This window comes from Sus scrofa, chromosome 16, assembly GCF_000003025.6.
Source record: "Sus scrofa isolate TJ Tabasco breed Duroc chromosome 16, Sscrofa11.1, whole genome shotgun sequence".
Lineage (NCBI taxonomy): Eukaryota > Metazoa > Chordata > Mammalia > Artiodactyla > Suidae > Sus > Sus scrofa.
Window position 1 is genome coordinate 75,227,229 of NC_010458.4, and position 27,303 is coordinate 75,254,531.

Consider the following 27,303-nt stretch of genomic DNA (forward strand, 5'->3'; position numbering starts at 1 on the left):
AAAGGGGCAAAGTATAACTAAGACAAATACTGGTTTTTCATCACTGAGGAAAGAGGCTCTTTTCAGTATTGAACCATATGCGGTACCCAACTTTTTTTTTTCTGATCCAAATTTTTCGGTACAAATCATAGTCAAGAATCAAGAAAAATAGTTTTTCACTGTCCAGGCATGAAATTTTGACTGAACAAGGCGATAAGCTATAAAGGATATATATAAAGGATATATAAAGGATAAGCTATAAAGGAGCAAAGGAAAAAAGTAGTGATCAAAACAGAGTGTCAGGAGCTCCCATCACGGCTCAGTGGTTAACAAATCTGACCAGGAACCATGAGGTTGTGGGTTCAATCCCTGGCCTCACTTGGTGGGTTAAGGATCCAGCACTGCCCTGAATTGTGGTGTAGGTCGCAGAAGCAGCTCGGTTCCCACGTTGCTGTGGCTCTGGCGTAGGCCGGCAGCTACAGCTCCAATTCGACCCCTAGCCTGGGAACCTCCATATGCCGCAGGAGTGGCCCTAGAAAAGGCAAAAAAAAAAAAAAAAAAAAAAAAACCAGAGCTTCATTCTGAAAATTAACCATTTCTACTACCACGAAACTGAACAGCAAGGGGACAGCAAGGAGTTGAACCCATGAAGCAAGGGGTCAGACCATCGAGGCAGAACTACTCCCACGCAAGCCTCAACGCCCAGGGTTTCGACAGCAAGCACACTCTACTCACCTGTAGAAAGCTAATGGCCATTAAAATGAGGCTGTACGAGCTAATTCCACCTGTAAAAACTTCGTTCAGGTCCCTCTGCAGGAGGAACTGTTTCAGTACTAAAATCAAGTAAGGCAGCAACGAATATTTCTGTAAATTCCAAAAGAGAAACATGATCTGGTTAGTTACTACAGCTCCGAGACGTCTCACGCGGCAAAGCCTACAGCCGACAGGAAGCTCGCTTTGCCCTCCCGCCCCTGGGAAAATCTAGGCCCTCCGCCCCCAGGCCATGGGGGCCCAGTTCCAGGAGGGGAGCCCCTTGGTGGTGGTGCAGCAGGGGTGAGGTGGGACACCTGCATGGAGCCCCCGGGCAGCAGGGCTGTGTGGGCAGGGGTGCAGCGGGGAGAGGGAAGGCCCTGAGGCGGGGTGCAGAAGGCCAGCACACAGGGCACCCCTGACAGGAGCCAGCGGGTGGGGCGGAGGACAGCGGCACGTGGCACTGCCTGAGGCAGCACGGTGGACGCAGGCGGATGGGAACAAGGGACACAGTGCAGGCGGGGAAGGGGGTGAGGGGGTGCGGGAGCTTCTCCGGTTTCCCCTGTTCTCCTGGGGACGGACATGGACCTTCAGACGAGCCCGACGGTGCAGAGGAAAGGGGAAAACCTGAGGGGCACGGCCCTGAAACTGTGGCAAGAGGCAGGATCCAGGCGGGGCTGGCTGCCCCCCGCCTGACCACAACCGGACGACCACACGCCTGGCCAGAGCCCCAGACCCCTCGGCCCGATGAAGCACCCAAAGCAAGCAAATCTAACTCCACTGGGAAGGGCTCCCCTCGCAAACCAGGCAGCCTCAGCTACGGGACGGTCACGTCCTAAGAACTAGAAACGGGCTTCAACAGGGTGCTCCGGAATGACGCCCAAGTCAGTGAGGTGCTCGGCCACGCGGAGCCGCTCTGCCGAAGGGCGACGCGACTCCCCAGCATCTCTAGAGGGGCTTCTGGGGGATTCGCTCGGCGGCTCCGCCCTCCTCACTAACGGCGACCAGCAGCTTGGCGCTCCCAACACTCCCACGAGCAGGACGCCCGCGGCCAAGGCCGCCGCGGGGACGGCACCTTCATGTAGTTCTTGATGAACTCGGCCGCCCGGACCCCCGTCTCCATGTTAAAGCTGATGTCCACCTTGACTTCCGTCTCCTGGTCTGTGAGTTTGATTATCGGTACCTGCAAAGATGGCATTTAGGAAACTGCGCTTTAACAGGCAACGGGTTCCACAGTCGGGCAGCCCCGTGCTTCCCGAGTGGACAGCGGGCTCTCCTCCTCCTTCGCAGAGGCGCTGAGAGAGGATGGGCCCCGTGTGAAGGCGGACGGAAGGGCACCCACTCTGTCGGCCGTAACCCGCAAGTCCCCAAAGCCGCCCCCAGTCCCTCAACAGCGCCCCCTCCAACCTCTGCAGGGCCCACAGCCTCTCGCCACAGGGCGCAGGGGCGCGCCCAGGCCTGTCCCGCGAGGGCCTGGGGACCGAGGAGCTTTCGGTCCCCCAGTCACACTTGCTCCAATTTCCCAGAGCATCCAAAGTCACTTCAAAGCCACTTTTTAAAGTATGTTTCGTACTGATGCTGTTTCTCCAGACACCTCCACTTCAGGTTTTCACTCTTTAAGACAATTTAACTTAGAAAAACTTTCCCAGGAAATCAGAATAAAAGGCTGTTTTGGAAAGAGTCTCATCAACAAGAAGTATCACCAAAAGGCACTAAAAACGGGCCCCATAAAAGCTGCCCAAGCAACCGTGCAGACCCCACACTCCTTCCTGCCCCAGACATAACCGCGTACTTCCGGAAGGAGAGTCAGCCTTCTAAGGACTGAAAGGGACACTCCCTCCCCCGCCACAATCGGGGGCTGAGGGAAGGTTTAAATCATCTCCACGCCAAGGCAGCAACGTGCTCTCCAGCACACGCCCGCCCCGGGCTCTGACACATACACCCGGGGCAAACTGCAGGGGACACCTGCGAGAGGGGCAGGCCAGCAGGTGGCGACAGCGACTCCGGGAGCCACCTCGGCCACCAGGCACGACGAGCGACGGCCCCTGGGGTCCAAGAAGCAGAGAAAACAAAATGTTTTCCCAAAGAACTTGTGGGAGAGTGTTTCAGAAGCTGTCCATCCTCAAACGCCCAGGCCTCCGGGAGGAGGAAAATTCCCGCGACGTGCGCAGCTCTGGACAGAGCTAGGAAGCCCTGCCTCTTCCGGACTTGGACGTTTCCTAAAGCACGCCTGGCACCCTCCTGCCACACACACACTGAACCCCCAGGTTCTGGAGACAGCTAGTAACACCACGATACCTACTTTTTGGTGCTTGTTCAAAACAGACACACTTTCACCCAAAACACAGCTCTCACACTGGGCTCAGAGCCCCTGATGCGATGCCCTGAGGCTGCCCAGCAGAGGGGTTGACGGGCAACAGGCAACACTCCTGGGGAGCGGCCTGCGGACACTGCCCCTCCGTCCACGCTGCACCTCTGGCAGCAGAGTCGGCGTGTGGCTGCTTGAGGCCACTAACCACGCGGCTCCTGCAGCAGCTACTCAGCGTGTGGTCTGCACTCCAGAAAGTTCTGGAGCCCTGGACAGTCAGACTGAACCTTCTCAGCTCATCGTCATCTAAACAGAGACACCGGCAGAGACCACCGCCCACCCCCAAACTCTCAACGAACAGAAGGCAGCATCGCGTCTGACAACCTCTGCCCTCGGGGCAGGTGGCGCTGGCGCTGCCAGGGCCCTGGGGCTCGACACACACACCGAAGCGGCCTCATCTCCCACCTGCTCCTGAGAGCAGCACGGCTTTCTCACGTGTACGTGTTTTCAACACTGGAAGGAGCAGGCAAGGTTTTCTTTCCGAGGTAAAACTTGGCACAGGTAATAAATGCCACAGGCGGAACGTTCGGCAACACCCTCCCCGCAGGCAGCGACCGAATGCACCCGTGTCGGGTGTTACGATCCTTCCACGGCCTCTCCAGAGGCGCCCGGGCCCGGGTTCCAGGGCGGGAGCAGGGAGGCGCTCTCCCGCTCACACGCCAGCTGGCGTCCCAGCCGCACAGCCGCGAGCAGGGGGACAGCCCCGCACTCACCGTGGCCTTGTCGAGGACCTTGATGGAGCAGGGCTCGGCCACCTTGTGCTTCCGCAGGGCCTGCTCCAACAGCTGCAGCGGGGGGCGCTCCCACTTTCCAAAGACCACCAGGTCGATGTCACTGGGGGAGGAAAGGGAGCGTGAATGACGTCCCCTGCCCACCGCAGCCCAGACGCGGGGCGGCCGGGCCCCAGCGCCCCTCCTGCCCGGCGGGGGAAGCGCAGGTCATGAACTCTTCGTAACGGAAGAGGGAAGGCAAAGAGCTGACGGGGTACCCGAGGGCTGGGAGAAGGCGCCTGCCCGCCGAGGGGGCCCGGCCCTCCCATCCGTGCTGACCTGGGCGCCTGGACACCTGGGATCTGGCCCTGCCAACGCCAACCCAGATCCTAAGACTACGGCTGCGGCGGTGTCCCAGGAGTAACAGTGGGTTAGTGGAAAAGGAGCTTTAATAAAATGATGCGCGTACAACTAACTGGAGAGGAGAAAGCCCCTGATAAGCAAACCCTGGAGAGTGGCCGCGGAAGAAACCTTGCTTGACGTTTTCCTAGTCAAAGAAATTCTCACGAAATACTGTTTAAATACAATTTTGCCTGGGTCTTCATTAGAACATATGATCAACGTTTCCAAAACCTCAGGAGGATTTTCTGCCGCATCTGCGTCCCAAGCCCGCTCGCTGGTCCTGACGCTCGCAGGAGCCAGCGCTCTTGGATCCCATCAAACGAAGGGCAGGAGGGAAAGCAAAGCAAGCAAGCGCGGCAGCAGAAAGTTACGTCTGCTCTTCCTGCACTGCTCCCTCTCTCTGTGCCCCAGAGGCCTTTCCTTTCTTGCCTTAGACGTGAACGCAAGGAACCTACTTTCAGCCTTTCACACGCACAGACACCTGCACCCGGCAGACAAGCGCAGACGCGGACCTGCGCGGCGCCGCCTGCTGCTCACCTGGTTGGAAGGTAGAGGCCGGTACTGAAGCTGCCAAATATCTGCACCTGAAAGAGAGCGAGCGAGGCCTTCACCGTGACAGTCCCGGCCGCCTCCCCGCCACGCGCCTGCAGCGGGGCCCGAACCCCAACGAGACCCTCTCAGCCCTGCAGTTAAAGACCTGCCCCCAAAAGGAATGTGTATAATCTCAGAGCTAAGGATGCAGCGACTCCTGCCTCGCCCACAGTCGCTGCAGCCGCGAATGTCCAGAGCCGCTGTCATGCCCGTGGAAGGTGCTGGCAGCAGGGCTTTGCCTCAGGGCTCCAAAGGGCGAAGCCAAAAACGTCATGTGTCCTTTTAGACAGGAGGGGAGCGCGGGCTGGCCGCAGTCACGGGGACTGTCTCCGCTGCCCAAGGACCACAGCTCCACGAACACGTGTTCACTCCCTGGAAAAGTTTCACGAAGCTGAACACGTGCTGTGATGTGAGACGCAGGGAAGGGGGGAAACTCCTGACCTTAAGGTAAACTTGAAACAAGAAAAATAACCAGGCCATGTCAACAGAGAAGTCCCTTAGGCCGAGGCTGCTCAGCTGGGTGTGCGGGGTCAGAACCACACGGGGCCAGGGGCGCACGCGGACCAGAGGTGCACGTCTAAGGGGCTCCCTGGTGAGGGCCCAGCCCACCCCAGGGCCACACCCGGGGACAGCACCATGGGCCCGGAGCCCAGCAGACCCAGGCAGCCACGGGGCTGAGTGACCCACACCAGCCAGGCGCACCCACCTCAGCCGTCGGCCAAAGGTCTTTAACCACAGTCTCGATCCTCTTCACCACCTCTCGTCTCATGGCTGCTTCTTCAGGACAAGGGGACATGAAGTTATAAAAGTCAATTATTTCCTCATGAAGCCTAGGACAGAAGAGAAACACGCTGAGTTACCATCAAATGTAAGCACACGTCTCACTCCAGCGTCAGAGCAGCAGGACATTAAAATGTGTGTCTGGCCACTTGAAATCCAGCTCCTTTCCGCTCTGAACGCAGAGAATGAAATGAAAACTGTCGCGGGCCGCGTCCCAGAGCCCAGCTCAGCAGAGCAGCACCGCTGGGTCCTGACGACAAAAACAGCCCACCTTCCAATTGGCGTTTAAAGGCATATCCTAAAGATACATCTGGGTGACTTCAAGAAATGGAGAGAAGTCCCTCCGTGACAGACAAAGAGGGCCCCCAGGTAGCAGCCTCACCCCCGCCGGGCTGTGCTCGGGCCCACGGGCACCTCCCGGCCTCTCCACGGGCGGGCCTGAGACCAGCGCGGCCAGGAGGACACAGGTGTGCTCAGGAGCCAGAGACCCCGGACCTCAGCCAGCAGGTTTGCCCGACACACCCGCTGACCCGCCACCACAGGCCCCACTGCATTCAGCTCTCGAGGTTCCCTCCACCAGACTCCAAGGAGGCCAGCTCCCCACGTGCTGGGCCTGCTCTCCCTCTCCGTCCTTCTGCACAAAGATCTAAAAAGCAGTGGCCCCAGGAAAGAGAAGCCCCCAAAGCCACCTCACCCCGCCCCCCAAAGGCCCTTCTCTGTCAGCCCCACAGGTGAAGGCTAGGCCTGTGGCCATAGCCACACGGATCTGAGCGCAGTCACCTTTGCAGGAAGGAGACAGGCCATCGTGGGCTACTTTAGGGATTAAAAAGGGGGAGGTAAATAACCCAGCCCTAGGAACGACGTCAGGTCAGATCCACCTGCTTCCACTCGCAGTCTGATCATGAGCCAGGCAAAGGCAAGACAGAACAAAGTCAGGGGCATAATATGTCAGCTCAGTGACCACCCAACCAGTCGCCCTGAGAGCGGCAAGACTTCCTGGGACCTCTCAGCATCCGGGTCCGAAGGCACAGACGTGACAGCAAACATCTCACCCCACAGCGAACATCCAATTTCTCATTTAAGGCCAAGGTCAACTCCCTTGCCTGCAGGACCGGCTCCCTGACCCCTGCAAGTCACCTGCAGTGAGCATCCCTACTGCTCAGTTTCAAGGCTCCTCGAAGCCACTGAAAGCACATGTGGGACCCGAGTGGCAAATACGTCCTCGACACCCCTGTTCACGGAGCATCTGCAGTCAGCGGGGCCATCGCCGGCGGGGGACCTAACTTGATGGTGTTTTGTATCAAACAGAACTTCACCCCAAGCACGCTGCTGATTCAGTTTTTAGTAAATCCAAAAAGATAATAAATCATGCAACATTAAAACGCAGTCATTTTTCCAAAATATCTATCAACTCCAGGATATACAGCGTCAAGCTTCTACAAGCTTCCACCGTCGCAGCCGCCGCTGAGCGCCAACTACATCCTCCACACTCAACGCCGTCTCCTCCGGCAGCCAGCAGGCGCGGCACGTCACGGGCGGTCCCCACAGCTCCAGGGCACAGCTCCAACGCTGTCGCAGGACAAGACGGTCAGGCTACAGGTGAATGCCCACAGCAGGGCCCCTGCCCCTCAGCTTAGGCGTCTGTCCCCGTCACTGTGTGGCCGTCAGGGAGGCAGCACAGGCTCCTCAGGGGACTGGCACGCGACACTGGACCAGCAGCCACCTCGGTTAGTCCATCAAAGCACGAAGGGCACACGCCCCCCACCGCAGCTCAGGGCTCTTCTGATAACACCACGAGGACAGACATTCGGAGAAATAAAAGAACATAGGCCTAGAAAAACTAGGCAAATGGCCCAAAGACATGGGAGAAGAGGAGCAAAGCTGGCGTGGCAAAATTCCATCCACAGCCCAGAGGGAACCCATCACAGCACCCAGGAAGCAGGCCAGGCCGATGTGCTACGGGTCACTGCCAGTCTGCACGTGCAGTGCGGAATGAACCGTCACACATGGAAGAACATGAAAGGTCGCCCCCTGGCTTCCCAGGACACCCCAAGGGACCTGGCTGCACAGACGCTGCCCGGTGGGTGACACGGTGGCAGTGTTGTCAGATGCCCGTGGACTTGCCTGACACAGAGGACGCCGCCCAGAATCCCGCCCCTCTCGCATTTCAGGAGAGATTAATAATGAGGTCGCCAAGGGCCCACATCGCCAGAGCGGAAGTGGTGCCAAGCAGGACACTCGCCTCCAGGCCTCCCGATCTCAGTGTCCTGTTCCAGGAGTAAGATACACTGAGGAAGCATCTTATCTGAAATAGGTGCTAAACTGCATCTAAAAGTTAGCAACTGCCAAAGTTCCCGTCGTGGCTCAGTGGTTAACGAGTCTGACAAGGAACCACGGGGTTACAGGTTCGATCCCTGGCCTCGCTCAGTGGGTTAAGGATCTGGCTTTGCTGTAAGCTGTGGTGTAGGTCGCAGATGCGGTTCGGATTCTGTGTTGCTATGGCTGTGGTGTAGGCCGGCGGCTACCGCTCCAATTAGACCCCTAGCCTGGGAACCTCCATATGCCACAGGAGCGGCCCTAGAAAAGACAAAAAGACGAAAAAAAATTTTTTTAAATAAAATTAAAAATAAAAGATAGTAACTGCCCTAACAAATATTAGGAAGGGCATTTTTGCTTTGCCTTCTGGGAACAGAAGGGACATTGCTGGGAGCCTAGCTGGACAAGAAGGCTCGGCCCGGCCCCTGCCGGCGAGCTGGGACGGGCGAGGCACTGCACGACCCCTGGAGCCGCCCGAGGCTCTGCAGTGTGACGGCTCCGTCGGTGCAGAAAGACACCAGGAGGTCTAACCACCACCGCGACATGTGGGCAGACGCGGAGAGCCCCACGGCTGCCCCCGTGCCGCCTCGGGCCCTGAGGGCTGGGAGAGCTGGGAGGTCCCGCAGGACACTTCAACAGAACCTGCGGGGAGGAGAAGCAGAGGCCCCCGCGTCCTTCGTGGCCGTGGTGATGGCCCAGCGCCCGACTCTGCCCAGAGGAGACGACCCGCAGGAGGAGAGGGGCTCGCCTGTCCCCGACAAGATCTCGGCGCAAGACAGCGCTGACCCAGGACCAGCATCCGACCAGCGTGTGCGGAGCCAACCGAGTTTGGGTAAACTACATGTTTTGCTTATTACCATCTTGTCATTTGAGAGCGACATTAGGGAATGTCATTAAATGACTACACGATGTCGTCAAAAATTAGCACCCCAAGAAATACTGTACCCCGAAACTGGGTAACTTGACTTGTTAGCAGAAATCATTTAAATGGCCAACTATCCTTTTTTAGAAAAACATAACCAGTGTTCAATAAAGCCGCCGGGGTTAAGTATTCAACACACATTACAAGGGTCACTTGAAGAAACTGCCCGATGGGCAGGACAACATACTGCACCAAGAAGGGCCATCGGCCCCAAGCCCGCTGCCAGCGTCAACCCGAGGCCGCCGGTCAGTCACCCCTTCGGAGACTGAGCGTCCCCCGTGCACAGTTCTCCAAAGCGTCTCACGGAACCACGTCCACGGCGAGTTTGGATCCTTTCTACTCGAGCAGGAAATGAGGACGCCGACGCCTCCTCCCTCAAATCAAAACCTCAGAGGAACTGCGGAGCCGCCAAGATGAACTCGGGAAACCACACTCAGAGCCCCTGCCGCTGCCTGCCTGCCGTCTCCACACCTTCCAAGAAAATGCTGACGCTGCGACCACCGTGGAAAAGCCCCCCGAGAGCAGCAGAGAGGTGGGGTCTCAAAACCGGCAGGAGCTGCCGGTCTGGCGGGCCCAGGCCACCGCCTCGGCCGCAGGCAGCCACCAGGCAGCGCTAGGAGGCCGAGGAGCGCCTGCTCCCGGGGCTGCAGGTGCCAGCGTGCCCCGGGGGGACCTCGGAGGGCTTCTGAGGGGAGAGCGCCCTCAGCCCTACGCCCCCTCGCTCAGTCCTGGTGCCAAGGCACCACATTGTGACTTTTTATCCTTGTAGACAAACCTAATCCTGACACAGCAGCCGAAAAACAAGGACGACTGGAGTTCCCGTCGTGACTCAGCGGTCATGAATCCAACTAGTATCCATGAGGACGCAGGTTTGATCCCTGGCCTCGCTCAGTGGGTTAAGGATCTGGTGTTGCTGTGGGCCACGGTGTAGGCTGCAGACAGGGCTTGGATCCTGTGTTGCTGTAGCTGTGGTGTAGACCGGCAGCTGTAGCTCTGATTCGACCCCTCACCTGGCAACTTCCATACGCCCGGGTGCAACCCTAAAAAAAAAAAAAAAATACAGATGCAGAGTTAGATTTTTAAATGAAAACATCAAATAGAAGAAGAGAAAAAAAGCCATGAGAGCTATCAGCTTTCTCAGACGGGAAGAGGCCTTTCCAGACTCCAATGCAGAAAAGACAACCACGACACAAAGACTGAGAGTCAATTATTATGAAGAAATTCCTTCCAAAAACACATGGAATGTGAACAAATTAAAAAGCAAATGTCAATTTCGCACGGCAGGAACAGGAAGAATCTGTTCACAGAGATGGGACCTCGCTCAGACTGGACCTCACACTCGGGCACCAGCAGACAACAGCTCAATAACTCTGAGTGAGAGGAAGGCTTCCCTTGGGAGCCACAACCCCAGGCCGGGACCCCGGGCCCTGGAGCACGCAGGCACTCTCACACACTCTCTCCCCCCACACACGCACTCACATGCACATACACACACGTGCGTGCGCACACACTCGGGAACCGCCTGGTGTTCCCGCTGCAGGGCTGTGGGTAGGGATGGACACTGTTCAGCACTGAGAAGGGCGAGGAGGGTGTGAGGCTCCAGGACAGACAGACAGACCTGCCCGGCCGCTACAGGAATGTAGCTACACACATACACACACGCACAGCTCATGAGAAGGTCTGGAGCCACACGCCAAGGCCCACAGGCTCTGCCACCAGATGAACGAGTTGCTGAGAGCAACCACCTCCTACGCTTGAGACCCACGTGCTGCAGGAGCTTTGTTCTTCACCAGAATGTACTCATCATATGTACAAATTAAAAAGTGAAAAGGAGGGAGCTCCCTGGTGGGCTAGTAGTTAGGATTCACTGCTGCAGCCCCGGGTTCAATCCCTGGTATGGGAACTAAGATCCAAATCAAGCCACTGCACACTAGAGCTAAAAAAATGAACCACCAATAAAATCGTGATTAGAAAAAGTGAAAAGGAGCAAAGACGACACTTTTTAAGAGGGAAATAACTGCAGAAGTACACAGAAGTTCACCCCTGAGAATGGTCACTACACCGCTCATACTTAACAGCAAACAGCAAAACATTAACTACAACACAAAAAAGTCAACTATTTTTCTAGATGACGAGATTACTTGTGAATTTTATATTCCTTTTGCTTGCATTCATTTTCTAACTTTAATGGTAAATTATCAATTCCTTAACTAAAAAAGCAAATGATCCAGCCAGTCAGCCTCAAGAGCCCCGACTCTGCACCCGCTGCTGAGAGGCAGCAAGGTGACCAAGTCCCGCCAGTGTCTCTGGTCCCAGCACCTCGGCCAGGCCCCCAACTCGGCCCGAGCAGGGACGAGCCTAGGATGCTGCCGTCCTCGGGGCGGGGGGGCAGGACCCACAGGCTCCCTAGCACAGCAGTACAGCGCTGCTGACAAGTCCCATGATCACAGAACGTTCTGGAAGTGGTGCAGAGCTCCGAAACGTGGCCGTGACCGAGGCACTGGAGCTGTGCTTTCACTGCAGTCTAAGCGGCCATGTGGGGCGAGCGGCGGCGGCTCCAGCGGCTGCTTCCCTGACACCCGCGCAGGCAGCTGAGCAGCCCAAGCTCAACAAGGGGGCGCGGGCGGCCCCCACCCATCTCCTCTCCCGGGTCCCCGCTCCTTCCATCCCTGGAGAAGCCAAGGTCTAGGCAGGAGGGGAGGCCCCCCGTGGGCAGAGGCCGTCCCACCCACACGCCTGCCAACAGGAGACCAGCGTCCCTGGCTCTCAAAGGCTCCCCAAAATAAACATCTCAGAAGCTTCAGGCTAAATGCGGACAAGGAAGAGCCGCGTCCGTCAAAACTAAGCATTCCAGCTCTTGATACAATTTAAACGCATCCTCACGGCCACGTTTACCACACCCCAGTTTAGGAGCTTTTACCAACAACGGTGCCTGGTGAGAGCGTTTCCAGAGGAACTCACGTCACTGGGGAACTGAGCAAAGACTATTCTTTCATCCTCAGGAAAAGGTACCCTTTTTTCCTTAACATTTCAACTCATCTAAAATTGGGATGCATCTTCCAATCATGGCTGAGCATCACATCAACTCAAAATTAAATATTCTCCTTTCTTCACGGTGAGTTTCATAAAGGCGCTTCCCCTTAGGTGGCTTCATCCACAGGAAGCTGTCCTTACCAGGGTCACATTTCTGAGCCATAAAAACACAATTTCAGAACAGACATTTCTGCAGAGAAGATATACAGATGGCCAGCAAACACATGAAAAAATGCTCAACATCGCTGATTATAAGAGAAATGCAAATCAAAACTACCATGAGATACCACCTCACACCAGTCAGAATGGCCATCATTAATAAGTCCACAAATAACAAGTGCTGGAGGGGGTGTGGAGAAAAGGGAACCCTCCTGCACTGTTGGTGGGAATGTAAACTGGTACAGCCACTATGGAGAATAGTTTGGAGATACCTTAGAAATCTATCCATAGAACTTCCATATGACCCTGCAATCCCACTCTTGGGCATCTATCCGGACAAAACTCTACTTAAAAGAGACACATGCATGTTCATTGCAGCACTATTCACAATAGCCAGGACATGGAAACAACCCAAATGTCCATCGACAGATGACTGGATTCGGAAGAGGTGGTATATATACACAATGGAATACTACTCAGCCATAAAAAAGAATGACATCATGCCATTTGCAGCAACATGGATGGAACTAGAGAATCTCATCCTGAGTGAAATGAGCCAGAAAGACAAAGACAAATACCATATGATATCACTTATAACTGGAATCTAATATCCAGCACAAATGAACATCTCCTCAGAAAAGAAAATCATGGACTTGGAGAAGAGACTTGTGGCTGCCTGATGGGAGGGGGAGGGAGTGAGAGGGATCGGGAGCTTGGGCTTATCAGACACAACCTAGAATAGATTTACAAGGAGATCCTGCTGAATAGCATTGAGAACTATGTCTAGATACTCATGTTGCAACAGAAGAAAGGGTGGGGGAAAATATAATTGTAATGTATACATGTAAGGATAACCTGACCCCCTTGCTGTACAGTGGGAAAATAAAAAACAAAAAAAAACAAAAAAAAAAAAACACAATGGGTCCTTTTTTTTTTTTTTTTTTTTTTTACAAGTAATGGCACCTCAGATCCACAGAAACAGGGGAATCAGAGGTGACCAGAGGCACCCTGGGGCGGGGGGGCAGCAGAAGAAACAGAGGGCCCACCAGCAGGTGAGGCCTGCCCTGCCACTCTGCAGCCATGAAGCCAAGAATGGCTCCAGAAACCTCTGTGTGGGGCAGGCTTCATTCTCAGCTGAGACCCCAGCGTCCACACCGCTGTGGGGCCTTTAGGGACCAGAGTAGGGCTCTGGCCGGCTTTAGCCTCATAAGTGGCATCGTGAATTGGAACGTGGCAGAACAGAAGGTACAAAAGGGACAGCGCAGTTGCGGGAGGTGGGACCGCACAGCACACCTGACGAGCTGCCCTGAGCAGTGGACCCGAGACACTCCAGCCAGGGCGACTGGCCCATACAGACCCCGTACGACTCTGATGGTCAATCTGGAAGAATCTCAAGTTGATACAACACAGTGGAGAAAGCCCTGAATTGATTTACTTCCTGGTTATTTTAAGAAAGACGAAAATGGTGAGACCAGAGTTTCCAGTGATTTTTAGTTACAACCATGAAAGTACTGGAAAAAAATTTCTAACGCGTTATTGCTAAGTACCCTTTGAATCTAAATATCAAAAAATAAAGTTCACTGAGAAATGAGAAAAGACATTCCTCATTTACAATTGCTCGCTTGTAAAGCCACTCGAGGTAATAACTGACTTTTCTTTTTTCTTTTTTTTGTCTTTTTAGGACTGCACCTGCAGCATATGGAGGTTCCCAGGCTAGGGGTCAAATCATCAGAGCTGCAGCTGCCGGCCTACACCACAGCCACAGCAATGCAGTTCCAAGCCGAGTCTGTGACCTACACCACAGCTCACAGCAATGCTGGATCCTTAAGCCACTGAACGAGGCCAGGGAGCAAACCTGCAGCCTCACGGATACTAGTCGGATTCATTTCCACTGCGTCACGACAGGAACTCCTGGTCTTTCAATGTCTAGTACATTTCCCAAATTAATTCTTGCTTCCGGTACCAAGTATCAATCAGCAATGTTTAGTATCTATCTTTGCATCTGGTATCTGGTTGCTTTAAATATTTGTGAAATCCAACTCACAAAGACCAAAAGGCAATTACGAATTTAGAGAGCCAAACTCACCATTCCACAGCCAGTCAAGTCATTCATGCAAACAGATGACCCATTTCAGGCGGATGATTTTAGACTTTCAAAGCCGTGCTGGCAGGGTTACATGGTAAGTCTAACCCAAAGTCAGGGAAGGCTGTTGGTTCTGAGGGGGGTGCCCCAGAGAAGCAGTCCCACCCCCAGGAGCCTCGGGGTCCGGCCCCAGCAAAGCGGCTCCTTCTCCCACCGCCAGCCTGGCACAAGGTGCAAGTTGCTGAGTGGTGACATCTTCGTACGCCAACAAGGACAGGCACACGCACTGCAGCAGCTAAGAGACAGAGAAACAAGGGACCGGACTTGAGGACACTGAATCAGATTTAAGATAAAACCGTGTCGACAGAAAAGGGAAAGGAAACAGGCCAAGGCGGCCCTGAGGCTGCTCTGCGAGGGGTTTGAGAGCCCCGCGGCTTTTTCGAAGGAAAGCCCTGGCCAAAGGTCAGATTTCATTCATCCTTTGAAGGGGAAAGAAAAACCAGATGAATGAGCACAACTTCCTGCAGTTTGGCTACAAGGAGTTCCAGCACCCCGTACCGGATTAAGTGTCAGCACGCACCCCACCCGCACAAGCCGCCGTCCCCACGGCGCCCGCCCCACCGCTGCCCCACCATCCACCCTCCCAGAAACCCGTCCATTCCAAAGGCTCGTGACCCACGAGGCTTTTAGATTACACTGTAAAATGCAAGGGAAACGCCGCGAGCCACCCGCCAAGGTCCATTTCCTCCTGTTCTCTCCTGCTCCCCGCCCTCCAACTCTTCTGAAAACCCTCAAAAGCCTTAAAAAGCCAGTGGTTTCTCAGAAACTGGAGCTCCCTCCCCTCAGCTTCTCGTCTGCATCCTTGCCAAAAGCAACGCGTTGGTGAACGTCTCTGGAGTCAAGTGCTGGAGTTTCCAGTGGCTGCTCAAGCCACTCTGCTGCGCAGCCGTGGGCGTCCTGTCTGCCTGCCACCGGGCAGGGCCAGGGCAGTCACTCGGGTGGCCCATCCTTTTTACAACTCCCTTCAAGGACTTGGTTAATCAGCTCATTTTTTTTAACTGATTTTTAATTATGTTACAAGCCAATTAATATCCGTACCCACTTAGAGAACCCCGAATCAGACCTTCGAAGGTTGTTTTGAATCTAAGCTCAAAGGCAGGAGGAGACTGACTGAACCCGCAAAGCAGAAAGCCCGCCCGTGTGTTTCCAGGCGGACCCCTCCTGCTGCCGAGCCCCGGGCTCCACCCGCCTTCCTTGGGCCTGCGCCTCGCCTCCTCAGCCCCGCAGACCCCTGCCTGTGCACCGTCTCTCTCTCCGGCAGGGGCTCCAAGGCATCAGTGGAAGAGAAGCTGCTGCAAAGGGAGGGTCCTGAGAGCTGAGTGACAGGCAGGGGGAGGTGGGGCTGGGCTGGGGCACCGCTGCTGTTCGGAGCAGGCCGAGCCAACCCAGGGTTTAAAAGGGCTCAGAGCAACAAAAGAGCCAGGACAGAGGACCCTGCAGCTTAGGGATCTCTCTGTGGTAACCCCTGATCCCCGCAAATTCAGCTCCCGGCCAACGCAAGCTCTGCCTCCCCTTCCCTCCCGGGTCCCTCCTGGGATCAGCCGCGCTGCACGCTGAGGCAGGCAGATGTCCAGGGGCCTGAACCGAAGCGAGGAGAAGTGCCTCTGTGCGGGTCAGGGGAAAGGATAGCACCCCGCTCCCGCTGGCCCGGCAGAGCACCCAAGCACACTGCAAGTGCCAAGCAAAGCCCCTAGGGCCACTCAGAGGCCCGAGAACCACAACCACCTTCCCTCCCCTTCAGAAAAGAAAGCAAGAGCTCGGATACCACAGGCTTATAACTAAGCCACGCAAAGGCATTTACTTAATTTCAGTGGAACCACTAAACCCACGGCCAGAGCAGACAGGACATGCCAAAATGGTTTCTAGAAAAAAACTCTGCTGAGGCACCCAGGAGCATCCCGAGACCAAGACGAAGTCAGGTGAGGGAAGCACGCTCCAGTGCCACTGCACCGTCCTGCGTCTCAGCCCCAAGGAGACCCCCACCTCCGGTCCCAGCTGGAGCAACCCTGCGGGAAGCACCCACTCCCTCAGCCAGTCCTGAAGGCATCACCGGCAAAGGGAGCCAGTGGGCCTCAGCCCCTAACACTGGTGTCCTAAGGAAGCTGCAATGCAACCCGGGCCTCCATGCTCCGGACAGGCTCAGAGACTGCAGGGCTGCTGGGCAGGGAGGGGCCGCACTGGGTGCACTGGCTCCAGGCACCTGCCACCCAGGCTGGCACAGCAGCTGCAGCACAGCCCCCTGCAGGCCAGGTGCTCAGAGGGAACCCCAGGGCTGCTTGTGAAGGCAGGGTCCCCGGCCCTGCTCGCCAGCAATCATTTCTGAGATGAAAACAGCTGTGCCTTCTGTCCTCTTTCTGGAGATGCTCACACCCGGGGCGCGGGCGAGCGGGACCATCTCTGGGGGAGGAACGCCTAGGAATCTGAGAAGACGACTACTCCGGATGCCGCGCAATTCCGTCCACTTCACCAGCCCCTTCCTTAGGCTCTCCAGCAATCTTCGAGGCAAGGACTGCTGTCCAAAACCAACTATTCTTTCAACGGGAGGTAAACGGCCCAAGATCCCCCAACGAGGACTCAAAAACCCGGAGCTTGCAGCCCTCAGACGTGACGTTCAGCCACGGAGCAGGGAGGCCACCCTCGGGGAGTGGCCCAGCACACAGAAAGGTGCACAACTCTGCACCGTGGGCCTCTTCTAAAAAGTGGAAGGTTGGAACTCTCTCTCTCTAGCGCACCATCTTCTAAAATTGCTCAAGAGAGCTCTTCAAGGAGGAACCACTTACCTAGAGTTAAACAAATACAAAACGATACACTGGTGACACTGGGGTTAGCAGACGCAAACTCCCGCACTCGGAGTGGATAAGCAAAGGGATCCTGCGGTCCAGCACAGGGAACTCTATCCAGTCACTTGGGGCGGAACATGATGGAGGATGAGGCGAGAAAAAGAAGGTACACACACATACACACACACGCACACGCATGACTGGGTCACTCTGCTGTACAGCAGAAACTGACACACTGTAAATTAACTATAATGACTTTTTTTTAAATAACAGAAATATGCTCAAGTGTTAACAGGACAATTACGGACAGCTTCTTTTCTGTATCTTCCAAATTTCTTCAATAAGCACACCGTTGTTTTTATAATCAAAGCCAAGAAAAAGCGTCATCATCTCAGCTTTACTGACACTGACTTTACTCCAAAGGTCCCAGGGCAGAGACGTTGCCGACTGGCCGCCGTCAGCCGTGAAAGCCAAACCCAGCCTCCGGGGTCCAGGGCACTGGGACTCTGCTCAGCTCCAAGGACCAGCTGGGCTAAAAGGCCCCTTCGGCCTACATTTCTGCTTCAAGCGCCACCTCAACCAAGCCACTGACTTAGCAGACACAGCCCCAAAGACAGGGCTCCTAAGAAGGCTCCCCTTTAGTCCCAGAAAAGCCTCCGTGGATGCAGACGACTGAGCCCGGACGAGACCTGTGAGCACGGGGTCTTCTCCAGGACCCCGACCCGCCCCAGCCGGACCACTAGCAGGCTCTGCCCGCTGTCCCAGCCCCCGTCAGAGGCGCTGCTGTCAAGAGGTGTGCGCACGAGGATCCTGAGGCAACACGCGGCAAGAAACGGGTAAACTCACCAGGGATGCTGCCAGCCGACGCTCTCGTGACCGCGGCGAGCACCTGCCCCCTCCATCGGCTGCCCTGTCCAGTCTCCACACGACGCACCTGACTATGACCCTGAGAACCAGCCACCTCCCCGGCTCACGGCGGGCTCGGCGCTGACAGGTAGCCCGAGCCTCACGTGCGACCTGGAACCTGCGGGCTCGGGCCCCTCTGCGCACACTGCCCGCACCCCATCGGCCGCCCGGCCCGCCTCGCCCTGCAGACCCAGGGCCTCAGCACCCCCTCCCCCGGCCCGGAGACTGACCTGGGGAACGCGACGTCCCAAGGACCCTCAGGGCAGGAAAGCCCGCGTGTGACACACCCGGAGAAGGACGTGCCGGCCACCGTGCACGTCACCAAGACGGGCAAAGCACTCGGTGAGCCTGTGGCCTGTAGATCTATGCGGCCTGAAGAAGCGACCACAGAGGCACTCGCCGCCCACCGGGCCTCCCCACACCAGGTGTCACGCACCCGAGAGTCGGCTGCACTCAAAGCCCCCCGCCCTGGGTGCCCTGCGTCTGCACACACGTCAGCGCCAAGTCTAAGCGCGGCAGCACACACACAGGTCTGACTTTTCCGGCTTTACTCCCACTGAATCAGCAGGACTGTCTCCATCCAGGGCAGAGGAGGAACCAGCTCTCACGCGGGCACTAGACGTGTCTGCCTCTTCAAGTCCCAGCAGAGGGGCTCCGGGTTCCGGCACGGGACGCCAGGGAGAGCACCCCAACCTCCCAAGGCCCCACCAAGACCACCAGAAAGAAGAACTGCAGGAAAAGAACAACACGACGGTGCTGGAAAACCAGCAAACATCAAAGGAGGGAGGGAGGGAGGCGGGCAAAGCACAGAAGGGCAAGGATCTAAAGGCTAAGGACGCGTGCGGCTCCCGCGGGCAGACACGGGGCATCACCGCACGGTTAGTCGCCTCGACCTACGGCGCGGTCCTGATCTCGGCCACGCAGAGAGCCAGACAGGGAGGGCCTCGGGCTCCGGAGAAAGGAGCGAGGCAGAGGAGCAGAATCAAGCCCAAAAACAGCCGACGACACGGAGAGGCCGAATGCGGCCCCGGCCGGCTCCTGCGCCAGCCTCCCCAAGAGCTGGTGCTGCAGCCAAGACACAAGGGCAAGGAGACGCCAGACCTGCAGTGAGCAGGGGACGAACCTGGGGCCATGGCCGAGAGCACAGGAGCCTGAGGCTGACACACCGGCAGTGAGGGCCTCCTGTCCCGAGTCTGAGTTCAAAGCCAACAGCCAGGCTCAGAGCCCGGCAGCAGGCAAGGATGGGACCAGGCGAGCTGAGCCCTGAGAGGCGGCCTATGTCGGAACAGACCCTGGGCCCCAACGAGGTGGCCCACCCCCCATCGACTGGCTCCAAGACGCTTCTCTCCCTCCGGGGCCAGTGGGTCCCCGAAGGCTTGGCCCAACCCAGCAGCCTTTCAATCCTGCAGCCTGGCCTGAAAGGGACAGTTCCAGGGAAGAGGGAGGGATGGATCAGAATACAGTCCGGCCACATCGGCAGAGAGGCCGGGCCAGCAACCCTGTGTACACTGCACAGCTGGGAGAGAAGAAGAGGGGGCCCAGGACACCGTGAAGACACAGCCCAGCGTGGGGTCAGGACACCCACTCCAGTGCCTCCTGCCACAGAAAATCTAGGTGAGGATGCGGCAGGGACACGGGCTGGGCAGGCGAGGTCAGGAAGCCGCGGTGCCAAGAGCCTGCGCAGCGCCCACTGAAGCAAGCCGGACAGTGAGGAGCGACAAACCGAGTCCGGCTGTCCACGCGGCCGCCCTGCACCAGGACGATGAAACCAAGGCCGCTTGCAAGAGCCAACAGAGGACCAGCCCCAAGGGAAAAGGCAGAGCCAGGCTGCGGGGGCACCAGGTGGCTGTGGCCCAGGAAGGCTGCTGTGGGGCCGCCGCTGCCCAAAGGACCAGGTGAGGGCGCGAGGGATGCCCCAGACGGACGGGCATCCGAGATCACTTCCACTGAAGCGGCATCAGTCCTGCCAGATTCCTGACAACGGTCAAAGCCAGAGGCAAGGGGAGGATGCTGAGACTCCGAAGCAGGTGTGCTATTCACGCACACGGCAGGCTGCAGGGAACACGGCACCAACAAGCCCGCCTTTAAAAACGTGACTACCAGAGTTCGTGGCTCAGCAAGTTAAGAATCTGACTAGCATCCTTGAGGATGCAGGTTCAATTCCTGGCCTTGCTCAGTGGGTTAGGGATCCAGAATTGCCATGAGCTGTGGTGTAGGCCACAGATGTGACTCAGATCTGGCACTGCTATGATTGTGGTGTAGACCGGCAGCTGCAGCTCCAAGTTGACCCCTAACCTGGGAACTTCCATATGTCACAGGTGTGGCCCTGAAAAGAAAATAAAAAATTAAAAAATAATAAAAAATAAAAATGCAACTACTCAATACACATGCCAAGACAACACAACTGGGCTCACGGCAGTAAGCACAAAGTCGGTGTAAATACAGAACCAAGACCAATCACTGCATGGAGTTCCCGTCATGGGACAGCGGAAACAAATTCAACTAGTATCCATGAGGATGAGGGTTCGATCCCTGGCTTCGCTCAGTGGGTTAAGGATCCGGCGTTACCGTAAGCTGTGGTGGAGAGTGCAGGCACGGCTCGGATCCCGCATTGCTGTGGCTGTGGTGTAGGCTGGCAGCTGCAGCTCTGATTCAACCCCTAGCCTGGGAACCTCCATATGCCATGGGTGGGCCCCCACCCCCCAAAAAAGACTAATGACTGCGAACTGTGGTGTTCTGTGCGGAGCCGGGACGGCAGGGCCATCAGCTTTCTGCCACACAACCACGAGGGGCCCTCGGCTGCCCTGGGCCTATTTCCTCATGTGAAACCCAAGGATGCTGAGGGTACACCCTCCGCGTGGTGCTGTCACGAGGATGGGATGAATCCCAACAAAGTGTCTAGAAGGGGCCTGGCACTCAGCAAGACCGCAGCAAGTGGTGGTCGTCACGACTAGAGAGCCAAACGCCAACTCGCGGTGACAGACAGCATGATGCAAGCCAGGAGCTGGAGGACCTCTGACAGGCCTGGGCCGCTGTCAGGGGACACCGCAGCCCGGGCACCGAAACCAAAGGCACTTCTTTCTCAAAGTTCTGGGAGCGACAAGTTCAAGATCAGGGCTCCAGCCTGGCCGAGCTACGGTGAGGCCCCTCTTCCGGGCCTGCGACCGCTGTCATGTCACTGGGTCCTCACGTGGGGGAGGGAGAGCGAGGGAAGCTGGCCTTTCCTTAGAGGGACGTGCACCCCAGGATGAAGCCCTAAGGTCCCACTTCCCCACACCATCACCCGGCATCGGGGTGGGGACAGCTCGGACCACGGCAAGGGCTGCCATCTCGGCCCCCGAGGCTGTGAGCACATGGATGCGACTGCGTGAAAACGCGCACTCTTTTCTTTGCACTTGGCCATATGCCGTTTTCTATCTTTTATGTTCTTGGCCTCAGCAATACCTCTTAGAAGCTAGTATTTCTTTTTTAATGGCCGCACCTGCGTCATATGGAAGTTTCTGGGCTAAGGGTAGAAGCAGAGCTGCAGCTGCCAGCCTACGCCAGACACAACAACCCGGGATCCGAGCCGCATCTGTGACCTACACCACAGCTCATGGCAACGCCAGATCCTTAACCCACTGAGCGAGGGCAGGGATCGAACCTGAATCCTCATGGACACTAGTTGGCAGAAACAATTATTTCTATTTGAACACTACATTCGCTTTCAGGCCAAATCAATACTTTAAGTAAACGGGATTTGAGGAGAACGTAAGTTGTAACAGGAGTGTTTCTGTTGATCAACATACGTGTCCGTGCACACGCGGCTGAGAGAAGTGGCTGCAACGGCGGTCACCCGACCGGCCTGTACTTACTCCTGGGTGGGGGCTTGGGTGATTTTAAGCTGTCTACATTTTACCAACAAATACACACAAAGCTGTTTTATAAAAACAGTATCATTATTTAAGAATCAGCACAAAGCACTCTCAGAAGCAGTTAACTGCAAAGCAATGAGCAGACAGAGAGGCAAGCAGAGGCACGGGGTCACACCCGCAGCGCTTGCTGTGGCAAAGGAGCCAGAAGAGCTGCAGGGGGACAGCAGCAGGGCCTCCTGCTGGCTCTGCGAGAAGCTCTCTCAGGTCCTCTTGGGGACATGCGGGCAAAGATGTCCATCTTCGGGATGCCCGGACTGTTGAGACTGGGGCAGGAATTCACGGCGCCTGCAGCCCTTCCCGAAAAGCCAGGGGTCCCTCCTCCTGACCTGGAGCCCGGAACGCAGCGTGGGCAGGTGCTGTCTTCCTGTTACCATGCGCCTTCGGACAAGCCCCTTTGCTCCGCGGGCCCAGTGCTTAAGAAGCTGGGCTGTGGGGTCGGGCAGCTTGGGCACTGAGGCAGGCACTGCACCTACGCCCTCTCCTGCACTGTGGAGGGGACAAGAGCCTCTCCAGGGCGGGGGGCCTCAGGTGCACGTAGAGGGACGAGGGCTCGGCAGAGCCAGGGAAATTAGTACTGAGGACACGTGACCAGCACTGAGGACCCCCCTCTGATGGGCGCAAAGGAAAGCTGAAGCATCCAGCTGCTACAGGCACGGAGCCAGCTCCCCCAGGCCAGCCTCCCACGTACTGCCCACGGGCTTCCGCCCAACCATCCGAAGAGGCCCTTTGCACCTGTACCAGTTCCACAGGCGGCCCTCCGTTCCAGGCTTTAACCTAGGACAATTCTCACAGGCCCTTGTTCTTTCAAATCTGGTCTCAGTTTCCCATTATTTCCATCCACCCTCTTGTTCTCAGGGTCGCATGTCGGTCCTTTGTCAGAAGGTCTTTGAGAGACACAAACTCTTAGAATCATCATTTGCTTTTTTTCTACAAGGCTTATAACAATGCTTTAGAATCTCTGCATTTCACAAACCAGGCAAGATACCCTCTTTTCTTAATTTTTATATTTTTATTTTACTTGTCTTTTGTCTATTTAGGGCTGCGCCCACGGCACATGGAAGTTCCCAGGCTAGTGACCTATACCAGATCCTTAATGCACCGAGCGAGGCCAGGGATCAAACCCTCAACCTCGTGGTTCCTAGTCGGATTCGTTTCTGCTGCGCCACGGCGGGAACTCCCAAGATACCCTCTTTTCTATGTCACTTATCATTTCAGAGTTTATACGTCAATTTCTTAAATCTATTTGCTTAAATTTATAAAAGATATCAACGACCAAAACACTCTAAATTGCCTTGCGCCAAGGCTGCCCTCTCTGCGGACCCACCAGGCCCTTGCCTCTGGCTCTCATGCACGCGCCCCAACTCCCTTCCCACGGGGGCAGTGGTCACGCGCACGGGCCTCCTCGTCAAGCAGGCCTGTGTTGAGGCTCCAGTTCTCTATCTTCCAGCTGCGCCTTAGGCAAGATGCTTCATCTACGGAGACTCCATCCGCCCCTCCCTGTAAACGAGGCGCTGTCCACAGGCTCCAGGAGAATGTGGGCTCTGCAGCCAAGGCAGCGCCTCACACCAAGGAAGCAGTGGGCAAACACCTGCCAGCCCTGCTTTTCGGGCCTTCAATTGTCTTCCAGAAAAACAGCAAGTCAACAACTCATCAAATGCTGCATTTTTCATAAACTGCGACTTCTAAGAATTGTCCAGATGGTAGAGTCCTGCGCTCTCCACCACAGCTTTCCCCCAGGCAGCTCTGGAATGTCCGGGGAAGCAGGAACTCCGTGCACTACAGCAACAGGACTGGGTTCTGGGCCCCGGGCCTCCCCCTGCCCCCCCCAATCCACCTTCATCATCCGTCACCTCGCTGTCTGCCCTTAAGCCACCAGCCAGGCCCCTGCCCCAGTCCGCACTCTCTGCAGGAAAACGAACAAGCCCACGGCCCTCACCGGGCACACTCGAACAGGGTGTGAGCAGAGTGAGCTGCTGGCTTCCAGGGAGGGGGCGGTGCAGCTGCTGGGTCAGAGCGACACCCTCTTCCAAGGGCAGCACCTCTGGCCAGACCACATTAGCCAGTCTAGGCTTTGCTCTTCTGCCCACAGAACAGGAGAAGCGGTGCCCCTTTCAGGGGGCTGCTCTGGGAATTCAAAGAGCCGAGCCCGCACGGGAGCCCCTGCGCTGCGGCCCGAGGGGACAGGAGAGGCCGAGCAGGTCATCGGCCAGTGCCGAGGGGCGGGCACCAGCCCCGCCTGCTGGACCCAACACCCGAGGTCAGCCATCCAGGGTTGGTCCCTGGCACCCCCGGCTAGGAACCCATTTATGCCTCTTGTGTCGCTGAAACAGCAGCCTCTGCAAAGGATTTCCACTAGAGCTCAGAGATGATTCTAGAGCTTTCTAGGGGTAACCTGCTGAGGAACACAGCTTTGGTGTCTGAGTGTGGACTTGCGCCGGCAGCAGTTACTGAATCAGGCACTGCGGTTCGCGCAGGAATCTCAAGTTACTGCAGTTCAGTGCCATCCAAACATGGGCCCGTTTAAATTTTAACTAAAATGAGAGACAATTAAAATCCAGTTCCTCCGTCCCATCAGTCACGTTTCCAGGGCTCCGTGGCCACACGTGCCTGGTGGCTGCCGTGCTGGGCGGCCCCGAACGAGGCCTCCTCCGTCCCCATGGAACGGTCCACGGAGGGCGCTGCCCTCGTGCTGACCCTCCCGGCCCCCGCTTCTGTTTTCTGCACTGTACACAAAACACGTGTCGAAGCTGCACAGCGCCCGGAAAAATAACCTAACATCCACGCCGGGCACCCAAGACCCAAACCCCAAACAGCGCTCGTCCAGTTCCGCGGGCGGCGCAGGCATGTCTGATACACACGCGGGGGGACCCTGGCTCTCCCTTCAAACTGGAGAGCACGTGACTCAGGCCCTGTTTACATTTTTAAAAATAGCAAAGTGTGTCTTGGCTCCAAGGGGAGAAAGCGCTTCCACAGCATCAGGTGGGCCTCCAGCTGTGCCCGCTGCCGCCCGCCCCCGTCTGCAGTCTCTCCTGAAACCGGGGACACTGTCTGCAGCCGGTGGCAATGAGATGTGTGCTTCCGATCTCGACACGACAACACCCCGCCAGGCCTCGCCTCCTCTCTGTCTCCCGGGCCCTGCAGGGCGCCGGCACAGCCCCGCTCCACGGGGCACGGAGGCTCACGGCCGAACCCTTGAGGAAACCGGCCAAACGCCGCCGGAAACCAGGCTGCACGAGATGCCAGCTCCAGGCCACACACAGGCCTCCCGATGCCAAACGGCTTCCACACAAAGGGCTCAAAGGCAACGAAACGCACACACGATGTGATTTTCCACCGTCCTTTACCGCCCGCATCCCAGCCAGTCCTTCAGACTCCCAGGATCCCAGAAAGATTAAGGTCGTCTGGAACCTCCTTCAGACAAGGAAAGCTGGAAAGTGCCTACCTCCACAAGCTGGCAGTGAGGAGATTAGCTCTGATCTGAAGCCACAGAGACGTTGAAAGGGGTGTGCGGAGCAGCTGATTAGGGAATTAAGAAGAGCACCCCCTCAATCCACAGGCTTGTTGCCGATAACCAAGGCCCCCCCGCCACCCCCACCAATGGGAACCTCAGAGCCCTCCACCCAGACACCCTCCGCTGCCAGTGCAGGGGATAAATCTCTGTGCCAGCCGAGCCCAGCCCAGCCCAGCCCAGCCCCAGGGTGGGCCCACCTCTGCCTCCGCCTCCCCCCAGCGAAGGGAGCACAGGCCTCCCAGGCCAGGACACTGGACTAGTCACAGGACACTCACCAGGCTTCTGACTGCTCACAGCAGGTGTTAACGTTACAATGAGAAAAGGAAACCAGTTAAAACTAAATGAAGATGCCTCTCAAACACAGATTTTTGGTGTTCTGTTTTTACATTCTACACGGCAAGGCTTCCATGAAGCTGATTTAACCATACTGTTCAGGAAAGTGGGCAGAAACGCTGTAATAGATTTTAATTTATTCTGCATTTATATATTTATTGTTTCGGTCGCACCCATGGCAGGGAGAGGTTCCCAGGCCAAGGACTGAACCAGGGCCACAGAGGTGGCAATTCTGAGTCCTCAACCACTGGGCCACCAGAAAACTCCTAACCTGCATTTAAATAACTTTAGAGTTTGCAGTCAAATCTTCAGAAATTCTAGGACAAACAACGGAAGTTACTGTAGCATTTGCTTTATTTAAACTATGCAGACTTGCCACACCTCACCTGCTCCTCTAAGCTGCCAGATTTCCCCTTCTCTTCTTTCCTTCACTCACTCCCTCACTACTATTATTCAGCAGCGGCAGGAGTGCTTGGCACTGGGAACGCAGCCTGGGACACAGCCCCTCCTTCCCAGAAGGGACACGGGAGGGCAGTGGTCAGTTTTCAAGAGCAGCAGTAACTGCACAGGAAGGGACAGTGCTCTGAAGCAGGGGTTTGGCGGGAGATGCTCCCCCCCCCCCAACCTGGACGGCAGCACAAGTGCTGCAGGACCTTCTGCAAAGCAAGATGCGCTGCCACGTGTCTGTGTGTCTGGACCCCAAAGGCGGCCAGGATGGGATGCCAACCACCCTCTCCTGCACAGGAGCGGCACCTTTCCTGAGCTGCTCTGTGCAGGGACACCTCCTGCACGGGCCTTGTCACTGCTGTCTCAGAGACGCATTCACACGGCTTTCACGTAAACCTTTCCCAGATGACACAGTTTAAGAACAGGCCCGGGAAGAGAGAGAGAAGCACAGAAAGGCACTCAGCTACAACCACTCTGGTGGCCCCCGAGTTCAGCGGTGACAACCCAGCTAGAGGACACGACAGGACCAGCCATCGGCAAGAGTCACCGTGATGGGCTGGAGTCCAGTCACAGGGAGAAGGGCTGGAAGAGGCAAACACAACCTCCGGTCGCCTGTTTTCCCACAGAAGAGAGCCGGCCTCCCGAGCACCTGCATGCGCCACAGGCGGCCCCCAGAGATTCCATACCTGACTCCCCAGACCCTGCAGCCACCACCGTACTGTCGTCGCTCCTGTGACTGTGCTGCACTATCGTGTGCCCTCGATACTGTGTCACCTGGGAGGACCTGGCCCAACCACAAGAGCCCGTAGAGCAGAAAGCTGCTCCGGCTGGCAGACGCGGATTCAGAGCACTGCTGCCAGTCTGAAGATGGGAGGGCCTTGAGCCAAAGGATGCAGGTGGCTTTAAGAGCTGAGAGAGGCCCCAGCTGGCAGCCAGCAAGAAATCGGGGACCTCAGTCCTATGACTGCAAAAGAACGAGATTGTGCCAATAACAGGAAGGCGCTCCTGCTGAGAACGCGGCGGCCACCCCCTCGACTTCAGCTGGGCAGGGCACCCAGCTCCGTCCCCAACCTCCAACCCGAGGAACCATGAGACAGACACGCAAAGAGTGCCATTCTAGGGCCACTGAGTCTGTGGACGTTTGTTACACAGCAGCGACCGACGGGTACAGCATGGGAATCTCAGTGCAAACCCCAAGCCAGCAGGGAGATGCACCCCGACCGCCTCACTGGGAGGCTCTTCACACTGGGGGCGTCTGT

General features: G+C 56.6%; 1 protein-coding gene across 2 annotated transcripts in view; it reads right to left on the reverse strand.

Annotated features, from left to right (window-relative positions):
• Positions 1-27,303, reverse strand: part of PAPD7 (poly(A) RNA polymerase D7, non-canonical) — a 42,594-nt gene that overhangs the window by 10,017 nt on the left and 5,274 nt on the right. For both annotated transcript variants that reach the window (XM_021076643.1, XM_021076642.1), the window contains exons 2-6: positions 5,507-5,630; positions 4,747-4,793; positions 3,811-3,931; positions 1,805-1,912; positions 715-843 (exon numbers count right to left, since the gene is read on the reverse strand). In XM_021076643.1, the coding sequence (XP_020932302.1) occupies positions 715-843; positions 1,805-1,912; positions 3,811-3,931; positions 4,747-4,793; positions 5,507-5,596 (495 nt within the window). In that variant the 5' untranslated portion in view covers positions 5,597-5,630. The remainder of the gene's footprint in view (positions 1-714; positions 844-1,804; positions 1,913-3,810; positions 3,932-4,746; positions 4,794-5,506; positions 5,631-27,303) is intronic.